Raw genomic sequence first — 17,826 nt, 5'->3', positions numbered from 1 at the left:
AAATGTAGAACTACGGATGCACCTCAAAAATCTATTGGTAAAGGTTGTTTTAATCTTGAAAAACCTTATAATTGATCATCTCGACATCGAGATGTATGACTATGAAAGAAAAAAAGGATTTTCAGCCCCAGGTGCATCTTACAACATATTATCTAGACCGTATATTTTCAAGATTTTCATTTGTTTATAGATCAACTTGATTTTAATTATTTTTGAAATTTAAAATTTTATATTAGATTTAAAAATAGATTTTGAGATGATGTTAAGAATATGTTACATCAAAATTATATGTTATGATAGAATTTGAAGGTGCGCCCTAAATGGATTGTTTAAGGTTGAAACCTTACACTTAAAAGGGTAATTTTTTTAGGAGTCATGAGATGAAGCGTTGCTTATTTTGATAGGGCAGCGGCCCTATCAAACCATTTTCCATTGAGGTAACATCACTGCTTTCCAGTGGCCTTTCAAGTGCCTTCCTCTACTCTGTGCTCTATGTTGAAGTAATGGGATTGGATTTACAATTAGCGATCGCCGAACACGTGGCAAACTAACATCCCCATCTTTAGACCAGGAAATATCAAATGATGAGGCCTTGCTTTTTCCACCAAAATATATTAACTTCAAACTGAAAAATATCGACGGTGCACGTAAGATCCAGGTTTAAGGTAAAAAAGCAATAAAGCGTCGATATTTTTGCTTCTACAACGAAATTTGAAACTATGCAAATCTAGTCGGTTTTAAATATTTAAAGAAGAATGTGCAAGTTAGGTTATTTATAAGACTCGAAATTTATAAATTTTTCATATCGATAATTACAAAGTTCCGAAATAAGCTCTAGAAAACTAGTAACGCCTAGAGGTTGAATAGAGACGGTTGAAATTTTGAAGGGCCAGATTTCAGTAAGACAAAACTCCAAATTCAAAATTTTTTCTTTCGAAAATCATCACCTAATAATTCTTTTCCCAAAATATTACGGGGGCGGTTTATATAGAGCCGAGACGGTAAACAATCAAAGTAGAGCCCATCTTCAAATAGTATCGAGAAATGTAGTTTCAATACGGGAAATCTTTGTGATAGCCTTAAAATATATTTTCATCTCTAATTATAAAATTTAAAGTTTAAAAAATAATATAGACCTAATAGATTTATGAAAACTTGAAAATTAATGCACTATTTTTAAAATTTGAAATCCTTTTTTTTTTTTTATGTTCATGTCAAGATGATAAATTTGAGGATATTTGAGCATCAAAACAACTTCTTCTAGTGAAACGTTGGAGTTGAGCTCTAATTTGATTATTTAGAGCCTCGCCTCTATATAAACGTTTTCCAAATTTTAAACCGAAGAAATTTCCTAAATAAGTATCTTCAGTGAGGGAGTAGATTCACAGTAAACTCCTGCGGAGCGGGAAGGGGGGTTTCTATGAGAGTGGCCCTTATGTTAGCTTTTCAATCCCAACTTCAACCAACAGAGTTTCTGGACCTTGCCAATATTCCTTACTCATTTCTTGCTTGGAATTCCTTCATTTACCCGCTAAATGTTTGTGAAAATTCCTGATTATTGGTTTCTCAGTAGAAAGGACTCCATCTAGGAGTTATGAAACCTCGAATATTGACTGGAAACCGTGTTATTTCACCAGCTTATTTCAGTAGAACTACAAATTTTAGATTACGGTATCGGAGTGCTAAAAGGTTTTGGAGATTTTGGAAACCGGAAAATGGTTTTTCGATCTGATAAGGTCAAGCTCTAGATCGGAATACTCGAATAACACTGAGAGAGATGCCCGTAATGAGCCATTCGATTTGGCCCAACACAAGGCCGATTTTTCCAGTTCATTGCCGGAAAATTATCCACTCCTGGAAGTGCTCATAGAGAAGGTAAGTTTTCCTTTTATTTGCCTTCTTCATTTAAATTTCTGTATGTTTTATTATGGTTTTAACAGCTTTCATATGCAAAAGATAAAATTGGACAAGGATAATTTTTTTTTTATAAGTAACAAGATATCTTAGCCTTGAAAGTTGTGGAAATTTCTGACGGTGTGATTTGTATAAGGTCTCAACCTTAAACAATCAAAATAAGGTATACTTTTAAATCTTGCTAAAAGAAGGGTACATGAAACACTCATGATGATCTAAAAACCTATTGAGATTGTATGTAATGAGACCAATTAACTTTGAGACAAGAAAGTCCCAATTATTTATAACCGTTTGATGTGAAGTTTGATAGCGTTGATGTGTCTCCAAGTTTAATAAAATTTATTTTTGAAGTTTGAGCGTGGCCAATGAAATAAATGCAGCCATCGTTGTTGTGTCTCCAAGTTTAATAAAATTTATTTTTGAAGTTTGAGCGTGGCCAATGAAATAAATGCAGCCATCCAATTTTATATGGAATGATCAAATTTAATTATGACCATCGTGTACCAAAGGAAAATAGTCTCATCATATATTTTTTAAAAATATATTTTAACAGCTAATTATAATATTTAAAACTTTAAAAATAGTATAGATCAAGCAGATCTATGAATACTAATTTTTTTTGAAAATGTGTTGCACGATGTATAATTTCTATGACATAAAATCCTTTTTTTTTTTTGCATAGACATTTATATTGAGACGATCAATTACAAAGTTTTTCAATGTCAAAATAACATTTTTGTGTAAGTTTTTTATGTGTACCTTATTTCTACACTATAAAGTTGACACCTTATATAAATGTTTGCTAATTACTAATTAATACCCTAAGCAACATCCCCCTTTGTGTGAAATGCAATTCGTTTTAGCTTTGCTTTGTTTCTTTTGATTGTATCTCAAAAGTTAATGAAAATGCAATTTTTTGTTTTTGAAAAATAATGAAACTGCATTCTCTTGTACATTTGGTTCGCACGAAAATCTTTTTCAGAAAATATTTTCACATGTGGTTAAGTGTAGGAATATTTAGATATGTGGTTAAATGTAGGAATATTTAGACATCAATTCGTTGCTAATTTGTGTAAAAAGATGCACTAAGACCAATTGAAATGAAAATATTCCCACACCAAACTACATAAGAGATTTTTTTCACATAAAAACATTTTCTAGAAAATATTTTCACGCGAACCAAAATCGCCATAAAGATTCCCAATCTCTCTGTCCCTCTCTCTCTCTGGCATGAACATATAAGGCACACACATATAGATCCCTCTCTCTCTCACTTTCAAGCACGAACATATGCACAGGGCATGCCCCACACTAATGCATAAACTCTGGTGCACATAGGGTGGGTGCTTGCATATGCACAGGGCATGCACACACTAACGCATAAACTCTGGTGCACATAAGGTACAATATATTTGAGAGAGAGAGATTTGAAAAAATACTTTCATCTTCTCACAAGAGAAAGGGAAAGAGATTTCTTTTTTTTGAGTAATACATTGTATCTATTTTTTTTTTTTGAAATCGTTAGTGGTTTTTGAATGCGTTAGGTAAGAATAGAAACTTACACTTTAGCTGAGGCACAAGTGATGCCACCATCACGACCCCAGCCCCATTCTCGAGAGAGAGATTTGATAAAAATAGTTTGCATCTTTCCAAAGGTAAAACTTCATCATATTTGTTAAACATTTTGTAGATTTCCCTTATTTCTAGGCTAAAAGGTCAGATGAAGTTACTAGAATATGAAAATAACATGTTTTACCCTGTTACCATAAAGTTTAGTAAGTAGGAACACCCTCAGTACCAATTGTGGTACGATGACGACAACATAGTTGTGAGTAGGATATTTTCTTTGATACTGATGGTTGAGTTTGGAATCACTAAGCAGGTGTATTATGACTAACATTAAAAGAGTTTGAAGAGAAAACAAATCAATCATTGTAGTGAGCTTAAATGGATTTAGGGGCCTTATTTGTGGTGGTTTTCAAAGAAAACGAGTTACTTAATGGGCGTGGCCAAACATCTTGCCGAATTGTTCATGCACTAGTGTATAACAATAGTAGAACTAAACAAGTTTAGTGACCAAACAAAACAAGCCTATTCCAACAATTTCATAGCATCTCAAATACCTTATATAACCATTTCTTGTACTTTCAGGTCATTTATCGGTGCAGGTTCTTGACACTTTTTGGTGTGTTTGGTTCATTGTGCGGATCTTTATTATGTTTCATCAAGGTAATGGTCAAATTATTTAGTTTATGTTATGGTGGAGTGCTATTATTGTGTTCCAAATTCATTATCACAAGAGCCTTATCCAAACTATTTGGGATCGACTATATGAATCATGTTCTGTCATTCTGCTTTATCTATGGTGGATTATAGAAAGTTACAACAAAGTTTTACGATAGTTGTACCTGATACAACCCTCATCCCTTACCCAGGTTGACAACATGACTGCCAGAGGGTCAGCCAAGACGGAGTTATTATGTTACAAATTATCTTTAGAAATTTCCTAGATGTCGTCTTTCTTATTATTATTTTTTATTTTTTTGGAAAAAAATATTTCATACTCCAACCACATCAAATTGTACACTTCATATGTTGGGCAAAACACCATGTTAAAGGGAATTGTTGGACCCAATCCGTTAAATCGTCTTTATTCACCTATAAGATCAATCTAGAGAAAAACTGATTTATAGATAAAAAACCTGAAAAAACAATTTTTATTTTTATTTTTGGGGTGAATAACTGAGAATACATAATCAGAGCACATACTCCTCATTATGATTTCCTCGATAATTCTAAATGAATATCTTTCCTTATCCTATCATTTGATATGCTTTTTTTTTGTTTTTTCAAGGAAGATTGGAAAGGGTTTGGGAATTTTTTTCATGTGTATTGTGGACCTGACCGGAAGTGGACCCAACCTCGGGTAGGGTAGCCAAACCGGTTAGGGCAGCAAAATGGTCAGTCAGCTGGCCTAGAACCAACATGTTTACATGATTACATTCCTAAAATTATAATTTTTGTTTTAAAGATCCTTATATGAAGACCAGATACCCCATGGTTGAAGTTTATGGGGCACTTGGTTTTATGGCATGCAGGGGAGCACTTATGTGGCCAGCTCTTTTAAGGAATTCATTGGAAGAAGTGGAAAGGTTATTTTGTTGCTGGTTGAAGCCATTGGTGAGTTGAAGCATTACATTATTTCCCCCATTTCTTCTCTTTTTGGTGTTTATTAATTTAAGATATGACCCTGCAAGATACATTGAAGATACTAAAGGACATTGTCCTATTGGATATTACGCTTTAGGATAAGTTATCCGGGTTTACACATACATCTTATTACCTTAATCCATTAATTTGGAGGATCAGTTTTGTGTGTGGAGGCTGGGGAAGAAACAGAGAGAGATTAGAGTTTGTGGCGATACATTAAAAAAAGGATCATTGTGATACACATAAGACAGATAATTAAGGTTTCTTAGGACACATTTAAGGTTATAATTATTAAGATTAGATGGGATCAGATGGTCTTATTGAACAGACTGTTGCTTGATGCCTTGATTGGTCTAGTCTAAAGTAAAATTTTAGTTTGATCGAAAGCCAATCAAAACTAATTGGATCAGTTTTGGCAGGTCAGGCTGCCACTTTTGACTTGGACAAATTTGTTTTGGTAATATGTATCACATTTAAATTATAATTTATTGTTTTGAAATCAAATCCACCTGGTTTGATTGGCTATTGGACTGGTTTTGATGGCTGGTCCCTTCATGATAAACCATCTGTAATGTAAAGTATAGACCATGCAAAAAATTATGCACTTTGTGAAACTCAAATATAAATGAATACTTCTTGTGAAGCTATATGTTTTTACTCATCCTTTCTGTTTAATTGTGGGAACAAGTAGTCTAAGGAAAATTGAGGGCACTTTTCCCTAGTGTTTTTGTTTAATTGTGGGAACAAGTAGTCTAAGGAAAATTAAGGGCACTTTTCCCTAGTGTTTTTGTTTAATTGTGGGAACAAGTAGTCTAAGGAAAATTAAGGGCACTTTTCCCCAGTATTTTTGTTTAATTGTGGGAACAAGTAGTCTAAGGAAAATTAAGGGCACTTTTCCCTAGTGTTTTTGTTTAATTGTGGGAACAAGTAGTCTAACGAAAATTAAGGGCACTTTTCCCTAGTGTTTTTGCATAGGAATAGAAAAATTAGGGTGAGAAAAGTGCCCAATTTTATTTTTTACGTAATTTACAAAGCTGAATGTCTCACGCGTATCCTTGTATATGATCTCCATTTAAATGTCATAGCTGATTTTTTTTTCCCTCCTTTTTATGTTTTGTTTTTAATTTGCAGATGTCTATTTGTTGGGTACGGTAATGCTTATTTTTGGAATGGGTCTCTACGAACTCTTTGTTAGCAATCTCGAGGTTTCAAGAGCTTCTTCAGCAGCGAATTGCAGCTCAAGTTTATTCGGCTTATTCAAACTTAAGGTTTTTCACTCTTGTCCATCTGAAGAACTTTATTTGTTTTTTGTGTTTTTTTTACTCTTCTCCACCGTACAGCTTATTCAGTCTTCAAGGTTATAGGCTCATTTAATGATTTTCACTTCACAAACAACAACCAAAAAAAAAAAAACTTTGGACAGTCTTTGAATTTAGCAACTAACAGTAAAGTTGAGCTGACAAGCATTTGCTTAATGCAACCTTCAGCGGTTCATTTCAAATCAATATTTGGGTGCACTTTTGGAAGTTTACCCTACACTTGAAATACTATGTAATTAGCATTCAGTTACCAATTCTATCTTTAATCATCCATTTTGTGTCATGGTTCAAAGTTTCAGGTCAGTATCGAAAATTTCGTGTATCGGTCATCCTGGTATTGGATGATCCTAACGATTTTCTCAACTGTGTCTAGCTGATCTCCAAGCCAGACGTAGTATTCGGTCTAAGTCTAAACGCTTACTCTCCAAATACATTGTGCAGGAAAGGCCAAAGTGGTTGGAGATTGAATCCATAAATGAACTAAAGACTAAGGTTGGACATGTTATAGTGATGATTCTCCTTATTGGGTTGTTTGAGAAGAGTAAGAAAGTGGCCATTACCTCTCCTCTAGACTTGCTTTACTTTTGTACCTCCATTTTGTTATCATCTTCATGCCTTTTACTTCTGTCGAAGCTTAATTCTGTCTAGAAACAAACCAGTTCGTAAAATCGAGGTTTCGACATTCAAATCTGAAGAGGCCTATCTTAGAAAATGTGGAGAATCAAGATCATAATGAATAAGGAGCCATTGATCGAAGTTGAAGTGTACCAAGGGGAAGTTAATTTTGTTGTTAATTCTAATGAAAATTCCCTGAAAATCGAGTATGTATGGACACTCTGGGTTTCTCTTTAAAGCCCTAGATAATTGTGCTGTAAATAGTTGTAAATTATTTAGAATGTGGCCATATGCTTTCTCAAGAATTTATTTGTACATGTACCTAATTGAAATCAGTCTACTCTGTCAATTGTTCGTATTTTTGGTTTGAAAAATACCTGTGTATTTCAAAACAACAATATGGTTTTGTGGTTTTTCTAAGTTGGTTTTTATAGAGAGATGAAGCTGTGGGTTTTTATCCCACATTGAACAAAAAAGAGTTATTTGAGCAGTATTTAAGAGTAGGCATTCTTATGCCTTATACTCTTCGTACAAAGGTGAGAGAGATGGAGCAGCGTGCGTTTGATGCGCATGTGCAAGGGCTCAAAGGCCCTTGATGACGCACAGGCAGGCTAGTAACAACATTCGGTAAGTGCATGGAACTTGTAACTATTTGGTTGTAACACTAAATGACAAAGTGCATGTAATCCATTAAGTGCATATAACTTGTAGCTATTTGGTTGTAATACTAAATGAGAAAGTACATGTAACTTATAGTTGTTGGTGGGCAAGTAACTACTTCTATTTTTAGGCTTTCGAGTCTCTTTACAAATACTTGCAACACCTTTCTTTGGAGCATATTTGTGAACTCAAACTCTCTCTCTACTCGGTTTTGTCTCTTTTCTATCCGTAAAACATCAAGGCTATGGTGTCAAGTGTGTATTCTAAGCTCGGGTGCATAGAGTTTTGGAACATCAAAAGGGACTTTTCTATTTTCCTTTACATCGTGGACGAATTGTCATTCTTATGTACATCAAATATAGTATCGAAGAGGGCAAATGTCATCTTGAGAAGCACTCCTGCATGCCCAAAAACAAGAAGGGATTGAGCTATAATTTTTTGAAATTGTACTTCCTTTTTACCCCTTTTCACCCAAACATTTTTCAACAATTTAAGGTGGTGAAAGAACTGAGATTGCCATGACTTTCTTGGAAGTCATGAACTATGATTTCATGAGCCTTGAGTGCTTTAACAGGCTGAATTTCAAGACATGACAACATAAAGTCATCTTTTTGCTTATAGCGCCTTTCTCAAGTCTCCGTCATAGCCTTCTAGGGGAGGCTACACCAGAATACTCTTTGAGATTATCGAGTGGTTCCCTCTCTCTTTTTTCTCTTCTTACTTCATCCACCACTCCTTAAGGAGGCTTACTCTTGGTTTAATTCCCCTTCGTGGGGTAAACCCCCTGACTAGCCTTCGGAGTATCTAGGCCTCGTGTTTAGTACTTTTATTTTATCGCTGATATTACCTTCTAGTGTAGATGACGCGGGAAGGCTAGCAAATTTTAAGGAGCGGTTTCTTTCCCTTCTTGACTTCTTAATTCGAGCCCTTTTAAACCCTCCAATTCTTTAGTCGTCTCAAGCCTTCTTAAACCCTTAAAACCCTTAAGCTCTCTCCCTTAAAACCCTTAAGCTCTCTCAGGGCCCCTCAAATCCAATCTCACAACTCTCAAACTCTCACAAAGACAAACAAAGGGTCATCACCCCAGGTCATCTAAAAGTGCGTTCATGAAAGCAAAGTGTAAGGACAAGGGAGCCGGAATCAATCTGAATTAACAGCCAGGGGCTTTCCAAAGTGATCTAAGAGGGATCTATGTTCGGGTGTATCCCGACCCCACTAAATGAGATAAGCCTTACCTCACACCACTTTCTTTTGGTGGTTTGAACTGCACACACAACGCCACCCGGCCCTTTTCCTAGCAGCGCATTGGGGTCACCCTCACACGTACGCTTTTTCTTCTCTTTATCCTATAAAGCACTATGGTTTTAAGAAAGGGTTATTTCTCGCTGCCGCGAGATGCCGAAAAACCAAGGCCGACCAATATGTCTTAAGGGGGAATCCGAAAGATCTCCATATTTCCACCTGAGAGACTATGCAATGAGAATTAAATTGAATGCTCCTCGTGCTGGTAAAATGAATTGATTTATTACACACATTACAAGAATAAAGGGGCCTATAATAGCTGAAAAGAATAAAGGGGCCTATAATAGCTGAAAAGATAGGGGGAGGAGTCCTAGAGTTGGGGTGTTTGTTCCTGAATAGATTAATCTCTTAATCTCGATATATTCCCTATTTTTATTAGTTATTAGGACTTTCTATCAATATCTCTATGTATATTATAATGTTTATGGTGTTCTTGTGAAAGACATTTAAAGATATAGAAATGACGTGAAATCCCAAGGGATATGTAGACCGTGAAAGAGAAATTAGAAATGGGAGTATTTATAGGGAAAGCCAATTATGAAGGGACGTGAAATCCCTATATTCAAGGGACATGTAAACTGCGCGATAGAAATTGGAAATAAAAAGAGTATTTTTATGGAAAGCTTATTCTGAAGGGAAAGAGATATTTACTTTTGAAAAATAAATAATTTTTATGAATTTTTTATTATATTCGTATATTTGAGACTGCTTATAACTAATTTCAAGAATTTTAAATATACTAGAGCTTTTTATTACAAAATTTTAAACATTTAAACTAAAATATGTTACATTCATTACAACACTATAAGAGTTGAGCTTCCAACAGCAATTTATTTTTTTATTTTTAATTTTGAAAGGGCCTTCAGTATTTATTTTTTTTGTCATTAGAATTTCACAATCATCTTGAAAGAACCATATTTTTGTTCTCATGCTTCTTAAAGTGATCTATTACAATCTTATCCATTTTTATTGATGAAAATAGAACTGCGGCATACATGCATAGTGAGTTTTTCTTTATCTACATCAATTTAAATTTAAAAGTTTTTGTGCTCTAAAAATACTTATGACTGATTTACTATTTTGCTTACAATTTTGCCGTGACTAAAGAAACATAAACCAGCTCCATTTCATTTTTCCAATTTTTAATGAACGTATAAATTTAAGTACATAAAGTTTTATGCTTAAAACAAGTTTAAGGCTTATTAGGAAAGCTGGGTCATGGTGGTAGCACCCTCATACCTACTTACCACATTGTGGATTCTAATCACCCACTGACACCTTCAAAAATCCTAAAATCCTAATCAGTATGAGAAAATGAGTAGGGATCTGTCTTCCCCACCGAATCACGCAAAAAAAAACAAAGTTTAAGGCTAATTTTTAGTTTCTAATTATGCATTTTAAAAAATTTCAAAAATTATATCAATTTTATTTTCCATCTCTACCTTTTCATGATTTCTTGTAATGCTTGGAAACTGTATCCATGAATGATTTTGATATTGTTTTAGAAAGAATTCAAAATATAAAGCTTCAAATAATTTTTATAATTAAGTTTTCATGTTTTAGCAGTAATTTATTTTTAACATTTCTAAGGAATTTTAATTTTGTGTGCATAGATGTATGGTTCAAGAGTTTACAACTGATTTCTAGTTTTTAAATATGAATTTATAAAAATTTCTATAAATACTGAGCATTTTACTTTCTTTTTTTTTTGACGAAATTCTGTAATTTATTAAGAACAATTGCAAAGTACATAAGGGAATTTAAATCATCAGAGACCACTAAAGAATCCAAAGCCACTACCCTTTTAGCCAATAAACCAAAGCCACTACCCTTTTAGCCAATAAATATGTTATATCCAGTGTTTGAAAACTCGTCGAGTTGAGCCGGACTCGCCCGGTACGATTCGGGAATCGCCTGCTTCCGAGCCGGTTCCACGAAAAAACCGAGAATCGGCCGTATCCAGAGAGAACCGGGGGATTCCGAATAGTGAATCGCAAGTCTCACAGAAAAAACCGATATTTTTTTGGGTTTACGTTTCTACAGGCGCAACAGAAAGTCTAATACGCAAGACTTTATAGAGAACCAAGCAACACTCATCCTTCGATGTGGGATAATTCCCACAAAAAGTCATTAAAGCAATATCATTGAATAGATATTATTATGGAAGCTAAAAGAATCACATGTGGCGACGTGGTCATGTTGGTTGACAACATCGAATTTTGGGTGTATGTCTTGAGTTCGAACCCCTTAGCGCATAACAAATTTTTCTTCCTTAGCGCACAACCAAAAAATACAAAAACAATTTTGCTGTCAAAAAAATAAACAAAGGCAGAAAATACTGTTGTAATAAAATAGAAAAAATATATAATAAAAGGCTTTTCAAGATAAAGATAATACAACACTTTTTTATTTTTCTTGTAAAAAAAATACAATTTGTTGTAAAAAAAATAAACAAAGGCAAAAAATGCTGTTGTAAAAAAATAGAAAAAATAAAAAATAAAAGGCTTTTTAAGATAAAGATAAAAACGATAATACAACATTTTTTTATTTTTCTTGTAAAAAAAATACAAGGTAAAAACAAAAAAACATAAAAAAAAAAAATGTACTTTGGCAGCATCATTTTTTTATTTTTCTTGTAAAAAAAAATAAAAAGTAATACAACGAGTAAAATAAAATATAGTACAACATCTTCTTCTTTTGTCAAAAAAAAAAAACAAGGATAACCCACAAGTATCATATTTTTCTTGCAAAAAAAAAAAAAAGATAACACAATAAGTATTTCTTGTCAGAAAAATAAAAGGTATTTCTTCATACAACTTAGGAATAAATGGTCTAATTATATTTTTTATTTTTATAACAAGATGGTCTTTAACATAAATTTAGTAGTATTAATTTAAAGATAGGATTCATACAATGAGGCCATTTGAAAATCTCTCTCTTTCTACTAACAATCTATTCCACTAATTTATTCTAGAAACCTAAAAAATTAAAGAAAATTGGTACGCATTCTAATAATTTCTACATTGATAACCAAATCTTTTATTTTATTTATTAATTTTTGTATTATAAATAATGTGGTGTACTATTTTTCTTATAGTTGTCGATAATACATTTTAAATTAGATGATATTATAAAATATTTTAGATTTGTTATTATTTATATAATAAAATAATTATAAAATATTGTTGGTATATAATATTATAGTTAGTAATTTGGGTTTTTTTAGCGGATTAGGGTTTTCCGCCAATTCGAGATTTTAGTGGCCAAATTTTCATCGATTTAGTCTACTCTTTATTGTAGTCCATATATGATTATATATTTAATCCATGATAATTCTATGATTTCTTTTGTGTGATGTAAATTTAATGGTCAACATAAGTTCATACAGGGAAAGAGCATCTCAATATTCACAAATTGATGAAGAAAAATGAAAGTTAATAATGTAGTACCCTCATTTCTTATTGGATTCCTAAAAAACAACATTTATAATGAATTTTAATAATTTTTTCGGATTTTTTTTGAAGCTTTACTCCGACTGCTTCAGTCGATTCCCGATCCGGATCACCGATTCACCGATTCGGATCAATTTTTGAGGTGCCCGATCCGGGTCACCGATCCGCTTTTTAAACCATTGGTTATATCATTGGTCTCCCTACATACATGTATAAAAGATAAGGTCAATGAGGACATCACGTCAAAAATTTGTACACCGATCAATTTAAGTTGCCATGTGAAAGGCTATTGCACCACTTAATAACATTTAGTGAATCCCCCTTAACAGAAAAACCCACTCCAAATTTCCTCTCCACTAATAATTTCAAACTATGGAAAAGAACTAATAATTCTACACGATTGGCCGTAGTTACCCTATATCGGCTAGTATATGGAACAATTACATTCCCTTGCCGATCTCAAACCACCCCACCAAAACCAGCTAGGCCTAGATTACCTATTGAGCTACCATAAAAATTTAGTTTGAAGCAACCTTGGTATAGTGGTACATCCATCTGGCACATGGTCTATGTCTAGGCACATCTAATTTAAAAATATTAGAAAGATTAATAATAATATCAACGTTAAACAGACCTTTACCCTCCTTTGTAACATACAATCAAGAACACATAGATAGTTTAATATTATTTAACACCCTATCAAAACTCAAAATGTCTTTTGATTCTCTACAACCAGACTTCCCACAAGATAACTCCTCGTAAGATGTTCCAAATAGATACACCATTCGGTAGAAGCACATCCATGAGTTATCAATTCCCAAACATATTGCGGTAATGTTAAATTTATCTCCATCATTTGAAAACACCGTCACCAAATTTTGGATATGAATGAGCAATGAATAAACAAATGGGCTCCTGACTCACCATCTTCCTTATACATTAAGCACACATTCGCGATAATCTTCTATCTCTTAATCAAGTTATCAACACGAACTTACCATATATTTTTAATTAAAAATCATAACAAGGAAAAGATGAGCAACTTTTTGGTAAAATACATGTTTCTTTAGATTTAAATTGCTAATTTTGCTTCGATATTGCATGAAGGTTTTTGCATGTTACTAAAGGGGCGTCTTAAAATATCATGAAAAATTCATTTTACTAGGACATAATCAATAATTATCGACAAAAGGTTCATTGTGATAAAATAAAAATAATTTCAATTTATTGAAGATAATTATCACTTGGATGCTAGAAAGCCTTTGGAGACATGATCAGTGTTGCATGTGTAACTCCTATAAAAATGCCAACGGACATTAAGTTGATTAGATGGCCTCACAACTTTCATCCCATATCTAGCAATGGTCTTACCACTTTAGAAGAGACCGGAATCAAGATTCCATGTTTTCTAACTCATCCCTAAAATATTTATCTCCAAAAATTAGCCACACCATAACCATAGCAGCCTATGAGTTGGAGGGCGCATTTCTACATTTGGGTCCCCCGAGCCATCAAACATCTATTTTTAAGATGGATGGGAAGATGCGGTCCCTCCTAAAACAATAAAATCTTACTGTTAAAAAATTATCCCCAAATTTATCTTTATGACTTTTAAGTTTTTTTTCTTTTCGTTTTGTACATATTAATGATCTCCACGTTAGAGACTCTACATATCTAAAACTTCAGGTCCAAATTCCACCTAAAAAATAGTTAAAGAAGAGGGGCAGTGTATCTCCATGTGTTGTCCTAGGACTCGTAGAAACCTTGTCCATATGTGTTTATTACTTTTTTTTTTTTTTGTTTTTGCTTTATTTCTTCTTTTTATGGTATATTTTCCTTTCGAAAGTGATCATCAAGCCGATAAGTTAGAGTAAGAGGCTTAATTCGAAAGAAAGTAGAGTGAGAAAGGCCTTTGCCTTTAAAATGCTTTGAACCAACCAATCCCTTACTAAGCATAAAATTATTGATATTAAAGGAATCTCTAGTGCCACTTAAAACATTGTATTAAAGAATTAAAAGTAGTATCAAACCCTAATCATCTTTATCATTGCTAAAGCATCTTCTTATTTAATTTCCACACTGGCCATTGGCCTTACGGTGGCGGCCATACAACACAAGCTTCATAACCAAGTTTTGAAAATGTGTCCATATTAGGTTTGCCAGGGCAAATATTTGGTTTATTAATGTACGTTGCATTCTATTTATGTCAAACACAATTCCAAAGATAAAGTCAAAGATATTAATTATGAATCCCAAAAACATGGGATTAAAGCAAAAGACGCTAATGATGAGACATAAAATAGAGGAAGATACAGAGAGAGTACTAGTCACCAGTGCGGCATCCACAAAGATTTGGCCCTGTGCAGTAATTGAAAAAGTTGTTTAGATTTGGCCCTGTGTAGTAATTGGAAAAAATTATTTTTATACAGAATCTATCAGAAACGGAAGCCTTAGAAAAGGGTACGAGTAAAAACCCCACCCCGAGCCGGAAGCTGAGAACTATTGTTTGGCAACTTGTTTGTGAAAGCTGGGGCCAAAGGCTTGGGCAAAGAGATTGAGATGGAAGAGTGATCATGAGGTTAGAGAAATCAAAAAGAAACGTATCCCCCCTTTTCCAGAAAAAGTAGAGTGCTACAATTTTCTCTAAAATTTGGGTAAAAGCATGTAACGCAAAGAAATACAGGCTCAAAGTTTGCTTTTCCCCATTCCTGAACATGAGAAAATGTGGCAACTGAGAAAGCATGTCATTTTGCCATATTTTCTCAGTTAACTGTTTCCTTACAAATGCATGTCGTCATGGAATGCGTTCATCTCCACCGTCCATAGTTGTAACGGGTGACAGATGCCTTGTCGTGTAATTTACAGTTTATACTCAAGTTTGGGCTTGAGTGGTTAGCCGTTGAGATTAGACACTGTATCTTAGGTTCTATCTGTATTACTGAAGTATCTAAAAGAAATAATAGTAAAAGTGGGTAGATCTTTAATAAAATAAAATAAACATAAAGGTATTCCTTGCCAGAGGCATCGTACCATCCCCAATTCAACTAGAGTGATTAAAATCTCAAAAAGGTGCAAAAAAAAAAAATTGTTTCCCAAAAAAATATATTCCCTAAATTTTGAGGATTAGGAGTTATATCTCCAATAAAGTTAATAATACTCCAAAGGGTAATGATTTCATGCAATCGTTGTACAGTAATATGATGTAATAACTTCTTATGGTCATTTATTTGATCCAAATTTTGAAATATAAACTATTTTCATTCTAATGAACAATCACAAAAAAAGACAAAATTGAAAACACAACCTAGAAAGTATTTTTTTAACATAGACTGTTTATTTTGGTGAGATGCTTAGACCTAGACTTTAGAAAGATTTTTTTATTTTCAAGTTTTTTTGATGGCTTTATCATCATTAGATGAACAATGTTAAAAAAGAAAAAAATGATTTTGAGTTTATAAAAGCTAAGATCTTGAAATTCACAAAATGAATGGTCTAGATTCGTTTTAGAAAGGGATTCAATTTGACTATATCTAGAGTTTAAATTGAACTTTTTTTTGGAGGGATTGATTATTGAGATGAAGAGAACTACTAAAAATAAGGTGAATCTCTCTTTAATTACATATAAAATATTTACTCTTTAATGACATGTTTGGTTATTGTGAAAATGTTTTCTAGAAATCATTTTCACATCAAAAAATTCCCTCATGCAGTCAAGTGATTTTTACATCAATTAGTTGTCAATTGGTGTGAAAATATGCAACTAGAAAAATTGATATGAAAATACTCCCACACTTGACCGCAATGATCAAATATTTCATGTGAAAGAAAACATTTTCATGCGAACCAAACATGCCATAAGTTTGAACCAAAATAAAGTATCTATCAAGAGGAGAATTGCCTTTCTTAAATTAGATTTCGTATTATATGTTCCCAAACAAATTACCTCTGAAAGGTATTTAGCACGGAAAAAGTTTGTACAAGGCGCACTTTAAAAACCCAACAAAAATGATTGTTTTTATGTAAAAAAACCCTCGAATCAATCATCTCGACATTTTATATATATATATATATATATATATATATATATATATATATATATATATATATATATATATATATATATATATATATATATATATATATATATATATATATATAAAGCTAAAGTATGTAGCATAGCTTAAATAAGCTAAATACGCCAACGGTCAAGATTGAATATGGGCCGATTTGACGATCACAGATGTTTAGTAGTGTTTGAATTTTAATTTTTTTTTTACAAATTCAGATCACTTGAAATTTTAGATATATATTCTTCTCATCAAGACATACCTAATAAAAATATAAAATAATTATCTGCAAATAAATAATAGACCAAAATACCTCCAAACTTTATAGGGGTATTTTGGTCAATTGTTTTCATGTAAAATATTTTTTTAATATTTTTTGAATATTCACCTATTTTTGATGAACACACACCTAAAATTTTAAATGATTTAAAATTTTAGAAAAAAATTAAAATTCAAATACTACCAGACATCCGTGATCGTCATATCGTCCCAAATTCAATATAGGCCGTTGGCGCATTTAGCGTATCTAAGCTAGGCTGTACACCCTATTTTTTTCCTATATATATATATATATAAAGGATTTTAAGTTAAAAAATAATGCATCTTGTAACATATTATCAAGACTGCTATTTTCTAAGATTTTCAAGCACAATTTTTAAATGTTTATATATATGATTCATGTGCATCACTTTTGGAACTTTTTCCTAACTAAAGATGGAAATAAATTTCTAGGTCATTGTAAGAGTTTAAGGCATTACATTTTTCATGAAACCTAACATGTTGTTCTCCATGAAACCCTACTCCTAATAGCTATCACGACTGATTGTTTTTTAGTGGAGATTGGGTCCTCTATCGGTAGTAAAAATGATACTCAAGGCGTCGTGTTATAACGATTCACCATCTTGACCACCTAGCCTTGTACCCATTCCCACATTTAAATGCGCTTAAACATATTTAGAATGGGTTTGTATACAATGAGACCATTTATCTTTTGGTTCAAGGTGGTAACAATTATATAGAACCCTCCGATTAGAAATCTAACGTCTTAGATGTGTCACGAAGTTCGAAAAATTTTACTTTCAACTTTGAGCCTGGTCAATGTAACTACCCAATTTCACATCAATAGCCAAGATTAATTGTGACCACCTTGTACCAAAGGTAAATGGTCTGATTTTATATATTTTTATTCATAATACATGAGATTGTTATAGCTGGAACATAAGCAACCATAATATTTTAGGGTTGGGAAGGATCAATATTAATTTAGAATTGTGAAATGAGAGAGAG

The 17,826-nt window shown here is 32.8% G+C and overlaps 1 protein-coding gene across 1 annotated transcript; it reads left to right on the top strand.

Moving 5' to 3' along the window:
• Window positions 1–1,686: 1,686 nt before the first annotated feature.
• Window positions 1,687–7,416, top strand: LOC18422707 (uncharacterized; the record flags this gene model as incomplete). Its single annotated transcript, XM_006878571.4, has 5 exons — window positions 1,687–1,875; window positions 4,066–4,143; window positions 5,013–5,094; window positions 6,256–6,392; window positions 6,885–7,416. Coding segments are annotated over 5 exons (693 nt in total), but the record flags the coding sequence as incomplete, so codon positions are not given.
• Window positions 7,417–17,826: the final 10,410 nt, after the last annotated feature.

Source organism: Amborella trichopoda, chromosome 3, assembly GCF_054954075.1.
Source record: "Amborella trichopoda isolate Santa Cruz 75 chromosome 3, AtrichopodaSantaCruz75HAP2 v2.0, whole genome shotgun sequence".
Taxonomy (NCBI): Eukaryota; Viridiplantae; Streptophyta; class Magnoliopsida; order Amborellales; family Amborellaceae; genus Amborella; species Amborella trichopoda.
This window is presented reverse-complemented; position numbering and strand designations above follow the sequence as displayed.